Here is a 20,346-nt window from a genome sequence, read left to right as displayed (position 1 = left end):
TGGGAATTGACGTCTGCTAGGTTTAAAGTTGAACTCTGGGAATTGACGTCTGCTAGGTTTAAAGTTGAACTCTGGGAGTTGACATCCGCTAGGTTTAAAGTTGAACTCTGGGAATTGACGTCCGCTAGGTTTAAAGTTGAACTCTGGGAATTGACATCCGCTAGGTTTAAAGTTGAACTCTGGGAGTTGACGTCCACTAGGTTTCAAGTCGAACTCTGGGAATTGACGTCTGATAGGTTTAAAATTGAACTCTGGGAATTGACGTCCGCTAGGTTTTAAGTTCAACTCTGGGAGTTGACGTCCTCTAGGCTTAAAGTTGAACTCTGGGAATTGACGTCCACTAGGTTTAATGTTGAACTCTGGGAATTGACGTCCGCTAGGTTTAATGTTGAACTCTGGGAGTTGACATCTGCTATGCTTAAAGTTGAACTCTGGGAATTGACGTCCGCTAGGTTTAAAATTGAACTCTGGGAATTGACGTCCGCTAGGTTTAATGTTGAACTCTGGGAGTTGACATCCGCTAGGTTTAAAGTTGAACTCTGGGAGATGACATCCGCTAGGCTTAAAGTTGAACTCTGGGAATTGACGTCCGCTAGGTTTAAAGTTGAACTCTGGGAGTTGACGTCCGCTAGATTTAAAGTTGAACTCTGGGAGTTGACGTCCGCTAGGTTTATAGTTGAACTCTGGGAATTGACATCTGCTAGGTTTAATGTTGAACTCTGGGAGTTGACATCCGCTAGGCTTAAAGTTGAACTCTGGGAATTGACGTCCGCTAGGTTTAAAGTTGAACTCTGGGAATTGACGTCCGCTAGGTTTAAAGTTGAACTCTGGGAGTTGACGTCTGCTATGTTTAAAGTTGAACTCTGGGAGTTGACGTCTGCTAGGTTTAAAGTTGCCAAGGTTGGAGACCCCTGTTCTCCACTGCATCTGGAAGGAGAGTCCAACATGGGTAATATACCAATCCTATTGGTAGAGACTCAGTTATAATTAGCATAATAATTAGTCACCGCCCCCTTACTGCTCCCATGAGCCCAGTTTTAAAAACTCAGTCCAAGGGTAGAGACATACTGAGTTGTGCTCTTGGAATTAAGAGTTAAATATAAAGATAAATTATAAAATAAAATAGTTTAATTGTTGTTGACCTGTTTAATCCTGTTCTTTGTGTCTTTCAGATTGAGAAGATCGCAGAAGAAAGAGGAACAGAGGAACGGGGTCTCTGCCCTCCGCGGGCAGCACCCCCAACGATCCTCCTCAGGGGTTTTGTATTCCCTCCGTGGGAACACCCCATAGAGGAGCAACCAGCCTGGGGTCCCTGACCTCCGTGGCCAGACCAGGGCTGCGAGCTGAAGGTGGAGGGGTCCGCCCCCTCCACTGGGAAGCTCGAAGGCGCTATAGCTGGGGCTCCAGGCAAAGAGCGGAGCCGCGCCTCTCAGCTGTTCGGCAGCCGCCGAACAAGCCGCTGCCGCCACCGCCGCCGGCAAGGAAGCCGTTGGGCGAGCCACAGCTGCTGGGACTGCCGGTAACCCCGGCGAGGCCAGAGGGGCCGCGGGCGCGCCGCCTGAGAAGCGGCAGGAACTGCCATCAGCCACGGAAGGGCTGGAAGCCGCAGCGCCCCCCCAAGGGAAAAAAAGCCGCGAACGGCATGGGGGCCGCCATTTTGGGTTGCTGCGTGCGCAACCCCAAAGGCGCCAACAGGAAGCCCTTCCTGCAGCTGGTAGGCACGAGGAGGCCACCAAGTCTCAGTGCGCAGGCGCGATTGGGCAGAAAGACGGCGGCCATTTTTTGCTGAGCAACGAGACTCAAAGGACTAAAAACCGAAGGCTCCTCGGAACAAACGGCGTGAGTACTTATGGAGGAGCAATCAGGAACTGAGAGGGCAACCTCCCCCACCTTGGCCAAACACAAGCCTAAGGGGAAGGCCAAGGAGAAGTCTAAGACTTCACAGTCCCCGGCCTCAGCCTCATCTCTGAAGGAGGCTGAAAAACGCATTAAGGCCCTAGAGAAAAAGCTGGAGGCGGCTCTACAAGCCTCTCCCTCAACAGTGCCACTGACCCAGAGACAGGTCTCAACACCTGACCCAGTCACCCCACTGCCGGCCTTTGGGTTACCTGGAGTGATGAATGAAGGGGACTGGTCACCTGACAGGCAATCTCCTGCTTTGCCCTGCATCGTGCCTTCCCCAGGCCCTTCATGGAACAGACCTGGGTCAGCTAGCTATTCTAGAAGGAGTTCTCTGGGCCCGGCTGCCACGTTCACGCCCACAGCGGCGGGACTGAGAGCACAGGCAAGCACTTGGCAGGATATGCCACCCGACTTGCAAGACCTTATTGCAAATGTTTATTCTCAAGGCATGGTGGCTGGGGCCAATCAACATGGCCAGCAACCTTCACAAGTAACAACAGGACATGTCTGGTCAGCACCGCCCCCCTCGGGCTTGGGGTCTTTGTCAGAGGAGCCACTCACTGGAGAGGACAGCGATAGGGAGTATGACCTCTCAGAGGATGAAACAACTCCTGAGCAACCACAACCAGTGGGCCTGTTTAAGCCAACACTGTTCAGGACTCTATTATTTAAGGCTAAACAGGTGATGAACCTACCTGGAGCAACTAAGACAGCAGAAGAGGCAAGCCAGACTCCAGACGCCTTGCTCCAAGAACCTCAGCCCGAGTCTGAACACTTCCCAGCATCTGATATCTTTCTGCAGGGAGCCAAGTGCCCCTGGCAATACCCAGCAGTGGCCCTGGGTCCATCTAACCTAGAACGTAGATTCTACACGTTCGACGACGAGGTGGAAAAACTCCTCGAGTTCCCACCCATAGATCAGCCGGTCGTGACATTGGTCTCCAGCGCCCTGGTGCCTTCAGAAACAGGGGAAAGTCTGAAGCCAGAGGACCGGAAGGCAGAGATACTCCTGAAAAAGGCACACCAGATGGCGAGCTGGGGATTCAGAGCGGCAGCGGCTGCATCCTTCATCAATAGAGCTTCCCTCCGCTGGATGCAAGAGACGCAATCCCGCCTGGGGCCGGAGTATGGCAGACTACGTCAGGACCTGACTAAGCTATGGGCTGCGGCAGAATTTTCCGCAGATGCCACATTGCATGTGGCAAAATTTTCCAGCAGAGCTATGGCGACAACACTTGCAGCACAACGACTCCTATGGCTCCGACACTGGCCAGTGGACCTGAAGTCCAAGTGGCGACTGGCGTTAGCCCCCTTTCAAGGCTCTAGGCTCTTAGGGGATATATTGGACAAAGTCCTCATTGAGGACAAGGACAAGAGGAAGGTCCTCCCCAGAACGGGCAGACGCCAAGACCGAAGATCGGCGCCATATACGAGACGACAGACGCCCTGTTGGGATAGCTCCACAGGGGCAGGTCAGAGCCAAAGGTCGTACACGCAAGGTCAGTTCACCAACCAAACCTTCAGGAGCGACCGGGGGTCGTTCCAAGACAGACCCAGGGGTTACCAGAATACGAGGCGGCCCTTTCGAGGGAACAACCAGAGAGGCTTCCGCCGCTCTAAGTGACTCTGCCAGGCAACTACCAATCGGCGGGAAGTTTCAGCACTTCAGCGCCTCCTGGCACACTTCATCCTCCGACCAATGGGTCCGGGCTACAGTGTCGGGAGGACTCCACCTGGAGTTTGTAGGCCAACCCCCCAACCGGTTCATACACTGCCCAAAAGTTCGAGAACCGCAAAAAAAGCAGCAACTACAACAAGAAATCGTGCATTTGTTGGAAATCCAGGCCATAGAACCAGTACCACCACAGGAGGAGGGCGAAGGGTTTTATTCAATGATTTTCATTGTTCCCAAGTCCTCAGGAGGTTGCAGGTTGATCCTCAACCTGAAACAACTAAACATCTTCATAAAGTACAGAAGATTCCACATGCACTCGCTACAAACTATCTTGACCTCAATCAGATCACAGGATCTGTTAACCTCAATCGACCTAAAAGAGGCGTACTTACACGTCCCCATACATCCATCACACCGGAAATACCTCCGCTTCTGTTCCGAGGGAACACACTACCAATACAAGGCCATGCCATTCGGCCTTTCCTCAGCTCCACGGACTTTTACCAAGCTCCTGGATGCCCTGACGGCACACCTGCGTTCTCAATCCATCAGACTAATGGCATACCTGGACGACATTATTATACTGTCCAGGTCGCCAGCGCAGGCAAGACAGGACTTAAACCGGACTATACAGACATTAGAAACTCATGGCTTTACCATCTACGTGGAGAAGAGCCAATTGATCCCCAGAACCAGACTTTTACACCTGGGAGCGATCATAGACACCTTGTCAGGCTCGGTCTCACTCTCCCCAGAGAGGATAGGAAACATTCAACGTTTGATAGCCAGCCTCAACCAACACAGACAGGTACCAATGTCATTGTTGTCAAAGGTGTTGGGAACCCTGGTCTCGGCTATAGGGATAGTGCCCTGGGCCAGGCACCACATCCGGGTCTTGCAGTGGTTCTTACTACCGGCACAAAGAGCCAAGGTGAGCCACTCGCAGCAGCGGATCCGGATACCACGAAACGTCAGAGTGTCCCTGAGATGGTGGGCATCTCCTGCAATACTCAAAGGCTCTCCCTTTCAGATGCAAGACAAGATGATCCTAACTACAGATGCCAGCCTCTATGGTTGGGGAGCTCACATTGGCCCCCACATGGCACAGGGCATATGGTCTACAGAAGATCTAACACCAATAAATATAAACTTCCTCAAACTCAGAGCAGTATTCCTAGCTCTTCAGGCTTTCCACTCAATTGTACAGAACAAACACATCCTGGTGTTAACAGACAACGTGGCGACCAGAGCCCACTTGAATCACCAAGGGGGTACCAAGTCCCGTCGCCTCATGGAGGAAACAGCAAATCTATTCGATTGGGCCGAACTCCATTTAGCGTCATTATCCGCGGAGCACATTGCTGGGACCAACAACACCCAGGCAGATTGGCTCAGCAGGACTACACTAGACCCGTCAGAGTGGAGGCTGGATCCAGCGTTATTTCAACAAATATCGCACAAGTTTTGGGACTCCATCTGTAGACCTGTTCACCACTCACCGGAATACACAGACCCAGAGGTTCTATTCCCGCTTTCCGGAACCAGGGACAGAAGGGGTCAATGCTCTACTGTCACCTTGGCCGACTGGACTGCTGTACGCATTTCCTCCAGTAAACTTGATACCACAGGTCATAGAGAAGATCCTTCGGGAGAAGGCAGAGGTCCTGATGGTGGCACCACACTGGCCACGCCGTCCGTGGTTCGCCGACCTGATGGCACTGTCAGTAACCCCACCGTGGAGGATGCCAGACCACATCATTTGTATTTATTAGATTTGTATGCCGCCCCTCTCCGAAGACATCATCTCCCTCAGCCAAGGGAACCTACAACACCCAGATCCCCAATGGCTACAACTGACCGTCTGGCACTTGAGAGGCACAGATTAAGGCATCTAGATCTGCCGGAGAAGGTCATCGATACGATGCAAGCTGCTCGACGTCCTTCAACTTCCAGGATTTATCAAGCCACGTGGGCGGCTTTTTGTACATTCTGTGACAAGGAGGACAAAGATCCCAGGGAGGCATCGGTGATTACGGTGCTGGAGTTTCTACAAGCAGGGATAGAACGGGGGTTAGCTCCTAATACGCTAAGGAGACAGGTGGCAGCACTATCCACCATGATTCAAGCACCGGAGTCTCGTTCACTAGCCCAACACTCGTGGGTAAGAGACTTTCTACGGGGAGCTTCAAACGCACATGCACCACCAGTTCGGAGGTTTCCATCATGGGATCTCACGATAGTGCTTACGGCCTTGACAAAACCACCTTTTGAGCCCCTACGATCTATCCCGCTCAGACTCCTTTCACTGAAAACAGCATTCTTAGTAGCAATCACCTCTGCGCGCAGAGTGTCAGAACTCTCGGCCCTCTCTGCAAGACCGGATTTATGTGTATTTTACCCGGACAGAGTGGTGCTTCGTTTAGACCCCACGTTCATACCCAAGGTGAACACCCTGTTTCATAGGAAACAGGAGCTTATATTACCTGATTTCTGCACGCATGGAGACCATCCGTCAGAGTTAAGATGGCATAAAGTCGATGTTAGACGTGCGCTCAAGATTTATATCAGGAGGACTGAAACATTTAGGAAGTCTGAGACTTTGTTTATTTCATTTTCTCAACACAGAATGGGACTGGGACTATCTTCAAAATCAATAAGTCGTTGGCTAAAGGACTGTATTCTGGAAGCCTACAGAGCGGGGGGACATGAACTCTCGACGGACCTAACGGTTCACTCAACCAGGAGCGCAGCCACATCGGCGGCTTGGACAACGCAGGCCTCGATAGAGGATATTTGCAGAGCGGCCACCTGGGCAGCACCTTCAACATTTATCAAGCACTACAAGTTGGATTCATTTGCTTCCTCTGAGGCAGCGTTTGGGAGACGTGTGCTACAGAAAGTGTGTGCATCTCCAACGTCCCAGTCACGACATTCTCCCTCCCATGGGCCTTAAAGAATCTTTGGTATATCCCATGTTGGACTCTCCTTCCAGATGCAGTGGAGAAGACCCGTTGTACCTACCTGAACGGTCTTCTCGATGCACTGGAAGGAGAGTCCAAACCCACCCGACTAGTTGAAGTTCAGAGACGTCGGAGATGGGAAGTTCTGAGGTTTAATTGTATTAATAAAAGTTGGTTATCCTCTTACATTTTTCTTTCGTTTTTAAAACTGGGCTCATGGGAGCAGTAAGGGGGCGGTGACTAATTATTATGCTAATTATAACTCAGTCTCTACCAATAGGATTGGTATATTACCCATGTTGGACTCTCCTTCCAGTGCATCGAGAAGACCGTTCAGGTAGGTACAACGGGTCCTTTAGGAGATGATTACTAAATTTATCTGAGAGCCAAAATTATATACTTTTTTTAAAAAAAGCTGCTTATATTTGTGATTCTATAAAAGCTCAACAGACTCACAAAAAGCCCCGTTTTTAACAGTATAATTTTTTCCCCTTCATACGCTTTTTAGTACAATGTCAAATATCTTCTATATCCAGTACAATAAAATGCAGTATTTTGCTTTTACAAAAAGCCCCTGTTTCTGATGAAATTTTGCTACAGCTTGTCCTTTGCAGCTCAATATCTGATTGTAAGAAAGAACATTCGGAAAGCTGACGGGAAAAATAGAATTTCTCTTCAAATATGTCAGTCCTCAGTTCTTTTGGGGTATTGTGCAAGTTTCTTTGTATGCAGCAATAACTGCTTCTGGGTTTGTTTTTATTCTTTTCCCCTTAGATGGTCATTTGGAGTGCTGCTGTGGGAAATTGTGACCCTTGGCGGTAACCCATATCCAGGAATTGCTCCCGAGAGGCTATTTAACCTCTTAAAAACAGGCTACAGGATGGAGAAACCCGAAAACTGCAGTGAGGAGATGTAAGTATTTATTTATTTTATTAATTCGATTTTTATGCCGCCTTTCTCCTTAGATTCAGGGCGGCTTACAACATGTTAGCAATAGCACTTTTTAACAGAGCTAGGCTATTGCCCCCACAATCCGGCTCCTCATTTTACCCACCTCGGAAGGATGGAAGGCTGAGTCAACCTTGAGCCGGTGATGAGATTTGAACCACTGACCTACAGATCTACAGTCAGCTTCAGTGGCCTGCAGTACAGCACTCTACCTGCTGCGCCACCCCGGCTCCTAAGTAACCTCAGACAATCTAGGGGGCTAATCAGAAGGATCATATCCAGCCCAGGAATCAGCTATTTTTCTCTTAGATTTCTGCAAATTGGATGAACACGGTCGTCCGTAAGAGGTCAAAAGGTCAGCAGGTGACCTTCAGTTCCTTATCATGACTTCATCTACCAAGGACACCAATCATATGGTTTCTATGTTTGTGTGATGGTGTCACGACATGACTGACAGCTTCTTGGCTTCTATTGATTTGTGGACGAAACATGTATATGCCTGAACTGTCTAGGACAGGGATGGTGAACCTTTTTTCCCTTGGGTGTCGAAAGAGCATGGGTGTGCATGCGTGAGTGCCCACACCCATAATTCAATGCCTGGGGAGGGCAAAAGCAGCTTCCCCCGCCCCCCTGGAGGCCCTCTGCCTCTTTCCCAACTTCTGGTGGGCCCAGTAGCCTGGTGTTTCACCCTCCCCAGGCTCCAAAGGCTTCCGTGGAGCTGGGGAAGGGTAAAAACGCCCTCCCCCATCCTCCCGGACGCTCTCTGGAAGCCAAAAAATGCCCTCCCAGAGCCTCTGTGTGAGCCAAAAATCAGCTGGCCAGCACACACATGCACGTTGGAGCTGAGCTAGGGCAACAGCTCACGTACCAGCAGATATGGCTCCATGTGCCACCTGTTGGCACCCGTGCCATAGGTTCGCCATCACTGATGCAGGAGTTATTATTTTCCTTCCCATTGAGGAGACACTCAAACATGGACAGCCTTTAAAATTTTAACCACAATCCCAAAGGGATGAAGGTCTGGTGAAGCACAGGAAGGATGATTAACCGGTTCATCGAATTCAGTTTCCTCATCTTAGCAACTTCTAGATGTGGAGTCCTTGGTACTCTCTATACTTGGTTGTTCTCTTGCGGTCATTTTATTATACAACTAATTAATATCTTCAGGGCACTAGTTGAAGATGTGCACCGAAGATGTTACCTGGTTTGGTAATGAAATGTCTTCAGGAAAACAAACAGGTTCAGAAGTCCAGAAGTTTATTTATTTATTTATTCATTTTGTCCAATACACAATGAGGGTTTTAGTGGGTATATATCTATATACACATAGTAAAATACATGATGGTTATAGAGGAGATACTCATAGTAAAATATATCTAAGAAATAATAGAAAAGAAGGTATAGGAATACAACATATCAATGAAAGAATAGAAAAGAAGATATAGTAATAGAACATATCAATGAAAGAATAGAAGAAGAGATATAGTAATAGAACATATCAATGAAAGAATAGAAGAAGAGATATAGGAATAGAAGAAAGGTGTAGGAGATATAGGAGAGCAATAGGACAGGGGAGGGAAGGCACTCTAGTGCACTTGTACTCACCCCTTACTGACCTCTGGAGAGGTCAACCGTAGATAATCTAAGGCAGTGTTTTTCAACCAGTGTGCCGTGGCACACTAGTGTGCCGCGAGACATGGTCAGGTGTGCCGCGAAGCTCAGAGAGAGAAAAAAAGAGAAAGAAAGAAAGCAAGAGAGAGAGAGAAAGCAAGCAAGAGAAAGAACGAGTGAGAGAGAAAGAAAACAAGAGAGAAAGAAAGAAAGAGAGAGAGAAAGAGAACAAGAGAAAGAAAGCAAGAGAGAGAGCAAGAGAGAAAGAAAGAGAGGGAGGGAAGGAGAGAGAGAGAAAGACATAGAGGGAGGTGAGGGAGAGAAAAAGAGCAAAAAAGAGGGAGGAAGGAAGAGAAAGAAAGAGGGATGGAGAGAAAGAAAGAGGAAGGGAGAGAGAGATAATTTTTTTGTCCAAACTTTTTTTACACCCCCCCCCCCCCGCGCCCCGCTCAATGTGCCCCAGGGTTTCGTAAATGTAAAAAATGTGCCGTGGCTCAAAAAAGGTTGAAAATCACTGATCTAAGGGTAAAGTGTTGGGGGTTTGGGGATGACACTATGGAGTCCAGTAATGAGTTCCACACTTCGACAACTCGGTTACTGAAGTCATATTTTTTACAGTCAAGTTTGGAGCGGTTAATATTAAGTTTAAATCTGTTGTGTGCTCTTGTGTTGTTGTTGTGGAAGCTGAAGTAGTCGCCCACAGGCAGGACGTTGCAGCATATGATCTTGTGGGCAGTCCTCAGCTACAAACATTGTCTTCTACTGGTAGTTTTAAAGATAAACTTTAATTCTGTTGCTGAAGATGGCTGTGGTTGAGAATTCCAAATGGTTCTGGTCCACAGGTGTGCACATTTCATGGTTGGAAAACACTGGTTTAAATATTAAGACCCTGACCCATAATTATATTACCCAGTCCTCTTCTTCAGTAAGAACCAGGGCTTGTTATTGCTTGTATTAAAGGGTCTGCCACATTTGGCTTGCAAAATGTAAGAGAACTAGGTTGACACGAAGGAATGCAGAAATGGCCATCCAGGATTTTGTAGCACAGATAACAATAATAATAACAACGGAGATGGAAGGGACCTTGGAGGTCTTCTAGTCCAACCCCCTGCCTAGGCCTGGAAACCCTACACTACTTCAGACAGATGGTTATCCAACATCTGCTTAAAAACTTCCAGTGTTGGGGCATTCACAACTTCTGGAGGCAGGTAGTTCCATTGATTAATTGTTCTAACTGTCAGGAAATTTCTCCTTAGTTCTAAGCTGCTTCTCGCCTTGATTAGTTTCCACCCATTGCTTCTTGTTCCACCCTCAGGTGCTTTGGAGAGTAGTTGAATCGTTGTAATAGAATAATAGATGTGTGGCCCTTTTGCAGGAAAAAAAATATGCGTTGAATCTCCCTTGGAGTTTTCTCGAAGACCTACAGATTGTAGGTCTACAGGGCTGACGAGAGAGGAAGTCCTTTTATTTTATTTTTTTTAAAATTGTATTTTCATTATTTTTATATTCTTCACAACATTTTAAGATTTGGGTAGGCATTCATTGAATTAATGCATTTAAGCAAAAGTCCTATCATCAATCTACACATATGTCAGTGATGGGCTCCTACAGGTTCGGTCAAGTATACAGAACCGGTAGAAAAATTTTGGACAGGAATGCAGAACCAGTAGAAAAAAATTGAATTTTTTTTATTTCTTTCCCTTCTGTTGCTCTTGGGTATGTTTTTCCTATCGCAGTAAATGAGGTTGAATGTGTATAACTTTAGAAGAGCTGTGTGTATGTGTATGTGTGAACATACACATACAGTTTATATAGTAGGTAATGTATATTTTTGCGTGCCTGTGTGTAATATGTATGTACACATATGGCATATACAGTGATCCCTCGATTTTCGCGGGGGTTGCGTTCCCAGACTGCCCACGAAAGTCGAATTTCCGCGAAGTATAGATGCGGAAGTAAAAACACTATTTTTGGCTACGGACAGCCAAAAACTATCCCCACGCATCCTTTTCCAAGGCCGCGCAAGGAGCCGGGCTTGAAGTTGGGGGCGGAGAGTGACGAAAGTGCGGAGGCCGGCAAAGATTGTTTGGAATGTTGCCCCACCCAAGTGCCTCCGGCCCCCTCGCCGCTCCGCCCCACTCCACCCCTCTCACCGGCTTTCTTGGGACACAGGTCCTCCTGCAGCAGCGCTGGCGGCTACGGTTTCTTATCCTCCTCATTTGGCCGCTAGCCGCTCTGAGCACTTTGAGAATCCCCCGCTCCGCCCCTCTCACATTCCCTTAGCTGAGAGCGCTTTCGTCCCAGCTATCAGCGAAGGGGCTGCAGGAGAAGACGGGGCAAGCGTTCTCACAGAGAGGGAGAGAGAGAGGGAGAAAGAGAGAGAGAGAGAGAGCAAGAGGGGGGAGAGTGGAAGGTAGAGAGAGAGAGAGAAATGATAGAAAAAAGGGGAGAAAAAAAGAGAAACGAGAAAATGATTGAAGCAGAGAATGACAGGAAAGAAAGGAGAGAGAGAAGTGAGTCTTGGTGATGACGTATGACGTCATCGGGTGGGAAAAACCGTGGTATAGAAAAAAAACCGTGGAGTATTTTTTAATTAATATTTTTTGAAAAATCGTGGTATAGCCGTTTCGCGAAGTTTGAACCCGCGAAAATCAAGGGATCACTGTATACATAGAACTAAATAGTCTATTTTGAATGTTCAGTAATAGAGAGGGAAATTGTATCTCTTTGAGGCGAGGAGAGGCCAGGCACCCTAACCTTTGACATGAGTGACGTCAAGTTGGCCATCTTTAAGCCAGTCACATCATTTAAGCCACCCCTGGTCACATGATCGTCAAGCCACACCCACCTGGTCACATGGCCAGCAAGCCACACCTACAAAATAAGCCATGCTCACAGTGGGGTAGTAAAAAATTTTGCAGCCCTTCACTGGTATATTTATTTATTTATTAAATTTGTATGCCGCCCCTCTCTGCGTGGGTTGGAGAAACCTATTGGATTTATCCTAAAAAAATTGAAATAAAATAGGACGGAGACTTGTGATTGCTTATTTCATAAGGTGCCCCATTCCAGCAGATCCCAGTACCATCTTCACAAATCCAACAAAGTAGAAATGTTGGAATCCAGGAATTATTCCTCCTGGTCTCCTCCTCCTCCTCCGCCCCTCCCCTCCATCCTCCTGCCCTTCCTCCTTTCTATTTGAAGATTCAAAGTTTGCTTGTTTTCTTAAAGGTATAACCTGATGCTTCACTGCTGGAAACAGGAACCAGATAAGAGGCCAACGTTTGCTGAGATCAGTAAAGAATTAGAAAAAATGATGGTCAAGAGCCGGGTAAGAACCTTAAAAAATCCACTACTACAGCTACGTAGGTATGGATGGAGGTGATTGGTTACATTGCTCCTGGGAGCCCCTTTGCTCACCTTTGAAGAGAGCCTGTTCAAGGAGAGGTTTAAAGAAAGGATATTTGAAAGGCAGGAAGGGAGAAAATCCTAGCTAATCACACGGGATCAGACGTACTGCAGTTATTTAGATTAAGGCAACATTTGAGGTCAGATACAACCGTAGAGTGCGGTTCTGATGATAGCAATCCAATATCGCCGTTCAATTTAAAGGAAGCAGCGTAGCTATAAACACAGCTTCACAAAATAAAGGCCATTCCGCACAATGTATCGTCTCTTTGGGCCTCTTTTGGAAGCATGAAACAGGTGTTTGAAAATGGCTGTATCGTAGCTATATCACTTATATTCACTGTACTTTTACAGCTCTCTGTAAGCGGTTTACAGAGCCAGCATATTTCTCCCAACAATCTGGCTCCTTGTTTTAACGACCTCAGAAGAATGGAAGACTGAATCCATATCAGTAGCCCGTAGACATATACAGTGATACCTCTACTTAATTTGTTCCATGACCAGGTTCTTAAGTAGAAAGGTTTGTAAGAAGAAGCAATTTTTCCCATAGGAACCAATGTAAAAGCAAATAATGCCTGTGATTGGGGAAACCACAGGGAGGGTGGAGGCCCTGTTTCCTTCCAGGAGATTCCTAGAGAGGCCCCATGGGGGCTTATCCCTGTCTTTTCCGCCCCTGTTTCCTCCCAGGAGATTCCCAGAGAGGCTCTACGGAGGCCTCTTTTCCACCTGTTTCCTTCCAGGAGATTCCGAGAGAGGCCCCACGGAGGCTTCTCCCTGTTTTTTCTGGCCCTGTTTCCTCCCAGGAGATTCCCATAGAGGCTCCACAGAGGCTTCTCCCTGTCTATTCCGGCCCTGTTTCCTGCCAGGAGATTCCTAGAGAGGCCCCACAGAGGCTTCTCCCTACCTTTTCTGGCCCTGTTTCCTCCCAAGAGATTCCGAGAGAGGCCCCACGGAGGCTTCTCCCTGTCTTTTCTGGCCCTGTTTCCTCCCAGGAGATTCCCATAGAGGCTCCACAGAGGCTTCTCCCTGTCTATTCCGGCCGTGTTTCCTCCCAGGAGATTCCCAGAGAGGCTCCATGGAGGCCTCTCCCTGTCTTTTCCGGCCCTGTTTCCTCCCAGGAGATTCCTAGAGAGGCCCCACAGAGGCTTCTCCCTGCCTTTTCTGGTTACACTTTCGGAGGCTCGGGTTTGTAAGTAGAAAATGGGAAGAGGCAAAAAAAATCTTGAACACCCGGTTCTTAGCTAGAAAAGTTTGTAAGTAGAGGCGTTCTTAGGTAGAGGTACCACTGTATAAGTAAATCAACCGGTATCTAAAGATCCAATGCGGCTCGTTCCAATCTTGGAAGGAGAAACGCATTGAATAACGTAATGTGACGTCTAAAGTTGAGAACTTATTCCAGACATCTCTTTTAGCGGATGATGCATTTCTGAAAAGCATCACGAACGCTGGAATAAATGAAGATCAAATGAAGGCAGATGAATTGCTTGGAGAAGAGATGGGTTATTCATCTCCCCCTTCCATTTTCAGCAGAACCAGATGTGCATGAATTCAGTGCTTCTGAAGAAAACAATCTCCATAATTTCAGACAAAGGATTATTCAGAGAGGCTTCCGTAGCAAATTGATGAGCTGGTCTCCTGAAAGAGATCTAACGCTGGATTGTGGAATTCATTGCCAGAACCATGATGTTAACGTGTTGGCAAAGAACACGACTTAAAGTTGAAGGGAACTGGAGAACTTCAGCAGATATCTAAGGAAACATGAATTGGACTGATTCCAAGGAAATATGTCTCCAAGGCTGCTAGATGATGAATATTCTTTTTAAATATATATATATATATATATATATATATATATATATATATATATATATATATATATATATATATATATATATATATGTTTTTATTATTTACATATAAGTATATCAAACACAGTGTGAATATTCTGGAATTTCATGTGCCATGGCAACCAAAGTGTAAGACAAACAACATATATGTAACTTACACGGTGCTAGTCTTACACAATTATTTTTGACCGTATTCATTCTAATATGCACTGCTAAAAAAAAAATAAAGGGAACACTCAAAGAACACATCCTATGAAATATTCTCATTGAATACTTTCTTCTGTACAAAGTTGAATGTGCTGACAATATGTGAAATTGATTGTCAATCAGTGTTGCTTCCTAAGTGAACAGATAAGAACCGGGTGTTCACATTTTTTTGCCTCTTATGAAAAACCATTTTGCACTTAAAAACCTGAGCCTCCGATATTGTAACCGGAAAAGGCAGGGAGAAGCCTCCGTGGGGCCTCTCTAGGAATCTCCTGGGAGGAAACAGCGCTGGAAAAGGTGGGGAGAAGCCTCCGTGGGGCCTCTCTAGGAATTTTCTGGGAGGAAACGGCTGGAAAAGGCAGGGAGAAGCCTCCGTGGGGCCTCTCTAGGAATCTCCTAGGAGGAAACAGCGCTGGAAAAGGTGGGGAGAAGCCTCCGTGGGGCCTCTCTAGGAATCTCCTGGGAGGAAACAGGGCCTCTACCCTCCCTGTGGTTTCCCCAATCGCACGCATTATTTGCTTTTACATTGATTCCTATGGGAAAAATTGCTGCTTCTTACAAACTTTTCTACTTAAGAACCTGGTCATGGAACGAATTAAGTTCGTAAGTAGAGGCACCACTGTAGTTAGCTTGATCTTTTATCTGTGTGGAATCTGCTTACTTTGCACCTGACATTTCTTTGAGTCCTTCGGGATGATCGACTTGACTTGACCGGCGACCCCGAAGGCCTCTGCCCTTAACCTTCTTTCTCTTTTATTGGCTTAGGACTATTTAGATCTGGCCGCTTCCACTCCTTCAGACTCTCTGCTTTACGATGATGGACTCTCGGAAGAAGAGATGCCTCTTGTGGACTGTAATAATGTCCCCCTCCCTCGAACTCTACCTTCCACATGGATTGAAAACAAACTCTATGGTAGAATTTCACATGCATTTACTAGATTCTAGCCACACACAGCCTCCCAAAACTGATTTTCTCTTCTCCACTGTCCTCACTGCTCTCTGTGATGCCTTTCGAGTATTATTTGTTGGTATGAAACCAATCAAACTTTGCTTGGCAAGTTTTTAAACACCCCCCTCCCCTTCTCCTTTCCACCCCCTCCTTCATTTCTGTCAAGCTCTGTTCCTTTAGCCGTCTTTGACCGCTGTGTTCAACAGTAACAAAAAAAAAAAAATTAAAAGGATGTGAAAACGTGCAACCTATCCTTATATATATCTATATCTGAATATAGATATGTAGTCTAAGAAAGACAAAAATCCTAGAATCAGGGAAGCATTCTCAGGGGAATTTAAAAAATATCCAATTAAAATTATCCTTTTTGTGTATGTCTCGGGTCGGAGAATTTAAAACCCCTTTTTGGGGGGTTTTAAAGAAACCTTTTTTTGAAGGGGAGGTGGTGTCTTCTACCAAAAACAGAATCATTTTTTTTTTACGGCTTAAAAGTTTGGCTCGTCCTCTTCACCGTTTAGAGTCCGCCTCCCGTTTTGGATTCGGATAGAGTCCACAATCAAAAAAACGTTGCCTTGTATATATTATGTTCCTGTACAGTTATTCCTGCTTACTGAATAAGGGGTCTGGGGGAACTGAACGGCTCAGTTCCCACGAAAACAACCATTGCTGTTTTCACATGCTTTGGGGTTTTGTGTTTTTTCCCCCCCCATGAAAATGTTCACCTTTTTCACCCTGTTTTGAATGTGGTTGCAAGTGTCTTAGAAGGAATGTGCTTTGGTATTGTGGTGGTGAGATGGACAGTAAAGACAAATCTTGCCAAAACTCCTACATTTTTGGTCTCCTAATTAAACGTTGCATTTGCCGTCAAGGCCTTGAAATGACTTTCAATCGAAGCCATGCCTTTCAATTTATTTGTCACGTTCACGGGGCTTCATTCCCCGAGCCCCGATTCTTAAATTCGTTAAGTCGGGCTCTGAAAGTAGTTTTCATGCCAAGTTGATCCTGTTTTGAAATCCAGGATTTTTGGGGGGGATAGAAGTGGGTGGGAACGGTGGCTCTTTTCAACGGGCACGATTAGACCCCAGAATCTTGATTTAATATTTCCAACAGACATGATTAGATTCCAGAATCTTGATTTAATATTTCCAACGGGCATGATTAGATCCCAGAAACTTGATTTAATATTTCCAACGGGCACGATTAGATCCCAGAAACTTGATTTAATATTTCCAACGGGCACGATTAGATCCCAGAATCTTGATTTGGTATTTCATTTGCAAGAGCCTTAGACTTCGATGGGTTCAAGGAATTGTGCGGGGTACTATTATTGCCACTGCCCAATTCCAAAACCACACTGAGCACCTTACAAGTTAAATGTTTTCTTTTCTTTTTTTAAAAAAGACAAATATCAAATTAAGCCATTTACAAAAAGCCAGAACCATTGTTTTGTTTTATATCCATTTCGGTGGCCTTATGGAGTATATTCCAGGCTCTCAAACACTTATATGCATTTATATGTGGTGCCTATAAACACATACACACACAAATAAATCTTCCTTCCTTCCTTCCTTTGTCCGTCAGTGTCTTTGATCGAAAATATGCATGCACAGACTTTCAAAGTCCCCCCCCCTTCCAAATTGTGAGATTTATTGTTGCTTACGCCACGGGAATCCTCAGTTGCAAGAAGCTCTTGCGTTTTTTGCATTCCCCTAAAAATATAACATTCTCGAATTTTTTTAAAAAGAGCAAACATTTTAGCAGGCTGCATTGAAATACAGTAGTACCTCTAGATACGAGCTGCTCCACATGCGAGTATTCCAAGATACGAGCCACGAGGGGAGAGAAATTTCTTTTCGAGACCCGAGCTCAAATTCGGGATACGAGCCGAGCGTCCACTAGGTGGCGCAAAAATCCTTGCTTCTTGTTATCTTGGAGGGGAAAAGCAAAGTCTAAAGCCATTTGTTCCAGATACGAGTTGTTCGACATACAAGCTCCCTTCTGGAATGAATTAAACTCGTATCTAGAGGTACTACTGTAGTACCTTTTTTTGGGGGGGGGGGGATGAGTTTTAGCGTTGGGTTCCTTGGGAAACGCATTTGAGTTTCTTGGGGAGGGCAGGGGTCGTGTTTTTTTAAAAAATCATTTGGCTTGCAATTTGCAAAGGGAGTTTTGCCAAGGGCCTTACTGTCTGCACATGAAGTGTTGGTTCTTCGGTGCAGAAAAAATTATCTGTTTTCATTTTTAGGCATGTCATACCCGAACTGGCCCGAAGAGAGCCCTGTTCCACTTGCCAGAAGCGCCGGGCCTAAGGCTGTGTTTTCAAGATATGCAAATGATAGTGTTTATGCTAACTGGATGGTTTCACCCTCAGCGACCAAATTTATGGACAGAGTTTGATTGATAGTTAACAGTTACTTGGTGGAAGGTAACCAATGCAGGAAGGAGCCCCCCTCCCCACCCTGCCCGTGTCCAGAGAGTTGACCGTAACCTCAGCTCGTTCTTTTGAGTAGCCGCAACTGGTTGAAGCAAATGGGAATTTCAAGGATGGGGAAACGTTCCCTTTACTTTTGAAATTTACTTAACATTTCAATCTTTCTAAAATGCGTCCTCCCCATTTCCCTCTCTGATTGATGAACACTGTCGCAGACTTTGGTCCCAACTCGTAAAAATGGCGTCCAAAGAGGTTTAAACAGTCTTAAGATGATGGTCACAATGATGTGGTCCAATGGTGGCCGTTTTGAGTACCCTTGACCTCTCTGGCAAATGCCCGTAACTATTTTAGACTTTTTTCTTTTTTGCCTCCCAAGAATTTCGTTTAGATTTGATGCAGCCGGTGAAATTCCTGTCCTGAATAACGTCGCATTCCTGGAACGGCTGGTTTTATGGGGGCGGTGAGCGAAATCCTGTGGTTTCACTAGCGACTTCTGTTCCCTGTGGTGGTTGCTAAGAAAAAGGCAAATTAAAGCAAGAAGCACAAAGTGGGAAAGAACTACTTTTTTTTCCTCCTCCCCAAAAAATGCCTGAGCTTAATCTCACGTTAAGCGTTAGCGTTGAATTGGCCGTAGGGAATTGGTTTGGAATCGAGAGCGATAACTGACCAAAAACATTTGGGAAAACTGTAGTAATATACTGTTCTGTGGTTATGGGGAAAATAAGTGTTCTTTTTGAAGAAAAAAAAGAAGGAAAAAAAATCAGGGTTAAATTGTTCTTACCGTTAGCACAATAGAAAACTTTGATATCTTAGAAAATAGAATAGAGGCTTGAGCTCAGAATACTCACCCAATATAATTTGTTTTTCCATCACATTTTTTGTGTTATCTTAATGTGGGCTCCAGATGTTTTGAAACTGGCACAAAAAGAACCAATTTAGTTTTACTCCATATTCTTTCATCAAAAGTTTCATTTCTGCCACCCATCCGGGACAGATTCCCTCTTAACCGTGGCGAATAAACTTCAAAATGCTCCATTCATATCTGCAAGTCTTACCACTCCCTAGAATAAATTTCTGCCTTCCACATTTAATTCCATTTAAACCGTCACGGTTTGCAGTCTTTAGTTAATATTAACAAGGATTTTTCAGAAAATCTCACTGTTGGAAGATCTGAAACCCCGGGGATAGATAACTCTGAGAGACAATCTTAACTGTTGGTCGTAAAGAATTGACACGTGATGGTACCCCATCCTCTTCTTATTCTATAGTCTGAACCATGTTAAAGCAGAAATCTTGGTTACGTTAACCACAGTTATTAACTGATAACCACAAACGGTTCAGTTGTGATGGAGACACACACTTGGAAAGGGGAAGGTGGCATTCCGAGCAACTCTGTGAACCAAAGGTAACAGAACGTGTGTGTTGATTCTGCTATTAGCCCCAACAGAAGTTTTAATTTATATGATTCCTGTTTGTGTGTGAAATGTGTGCATACGGTACACACCCGTTGTCTCATATTTAATCTTTACTCTATATTTGTGTTTCTTCCTCCTCTGTCAGTGTTGAAAAAAATGTTCTAAGGTTGTTGTCTTTTTCCAAAAAAAAGTTAAAGCTAAAACCAGATGTGATGTTTTCAATTTTGGCAGTGTTTTCGGAAGTAAGCTGACTTTTTACAGAGAATTCCTTGCAACGTGTAACAGAAAGCGCATTACATGATTGTCTGTTTTTATTTTATGTTTGGTTCGTCGTTTTCACGATTTCTAAAGGATGCTGGAACGTTACTCCAACATTTTTATCCTTTTGGGATACTCCTGCATATTCAGAAAATATACCAAAGCATTGCTCATCCCACCTCTTAGGTTTCAGCGGAGTAAGTTTGTGCGTTTCCTTTACGTGCTCCAATTATTCCAGAAATCATGAGTCAGATTGCCAAAGACACAATCGCAGCAGAGGGCTGAAAACACCTCTTTAGGATCAGTTGGTTTCAAAATAAGCTACTTTTTCAGATGAAAGAACAGGAGGACAATTTCTGTTCTGTAAACTATTATATTATGCATTTGTGTTTACAAGGGAAAAAAATGTATCTGTGTACACAGATGTCCGATAGCTGTCAGTATCCTGTAACAAGCAATCATCTCAAATGATAATAAAAATATGTAAATGTCTGAGTTTTAATAATTCTTTGGGGGTTGAGCCAGAAGTCTGTAATGATTGAAATAAAATCAATTGAGGATTGTCCATTTTGGACCATGTTCTATTCCCCGCCTACGCAGCTTGAAAACAATCCACGCACTGATATTTCAAATCAGTCTTTTTATACATAAAGTCTCATTTTTACAAGCTAGTCATGCATGTGAGATAATGGCATTTGCTCAGTGAGGATATTTAAGATATAACAGTTCCGCTGC

At 45.4% G+C, this 20,346-nt stretch overlaps 1 protein-coding gene across 2 annotated transcripts in view; it reads left to right on the top strand.

The window, feature by feature from the left end:
* Positions 1 to 20,103, top strand: part of RET (ret proto-oncogene) — a 128,749-nt gene extending 108,646 nt beyond the window's left edge. Inside the window, exons 17-20 of one of the 2 annotated variants that reach the window (XM_070751908.1) lie at positions 7,312 to 7,449; positions 12,328 to 12,427; positions 15,324 to 15,471; positions 17,753 to 20,103. In XM_070751908.1, coding sequence (XP_070608009.1) covers positions 7,312 to 7,449; positions 12,328 to 12,427; positions 15,324 to 15,471; positions 17,753 to 17,904 — 538 coding nt within the window. In that variant the 3' untranslated portion in view covers positions 17,905 to 20,103. Of the gene's footprint in view, positions 1 to 7,311; positions 7,450 to 12,327; positions 12,428 to 13,916; positions 13,988 to 15,323; positions 15,472 to 17,752 lie in introns of those variants that run through there. The other variant, XM_070751907.1, reaches the window with a different exon arrangement.
* The last annotated feature ends 243 nt before the right edge of the window (positions 20,104 to 20,346 follow it).

Source organism: Erythrolamprus reginae, chromosome 5 (assembly GCF_031021105.1).
Source record: "Erythrolamprus reginae isolate rEryReg1 chromosome 5, rEryReg1.hap1, whole genome shotgun sequence".
In the NCBI taxonomy this organism is placed as follows: domain Eukaryota; kingdom Metazoa; phylum Chordata; class Lepidosauria; order Squamata; family Dipsadidae; genus Erythrolamprus; species Erythrolamprus reginae.
This window is presented reverse-complemented; position numbering and strand designations above follow the sequence as displayed.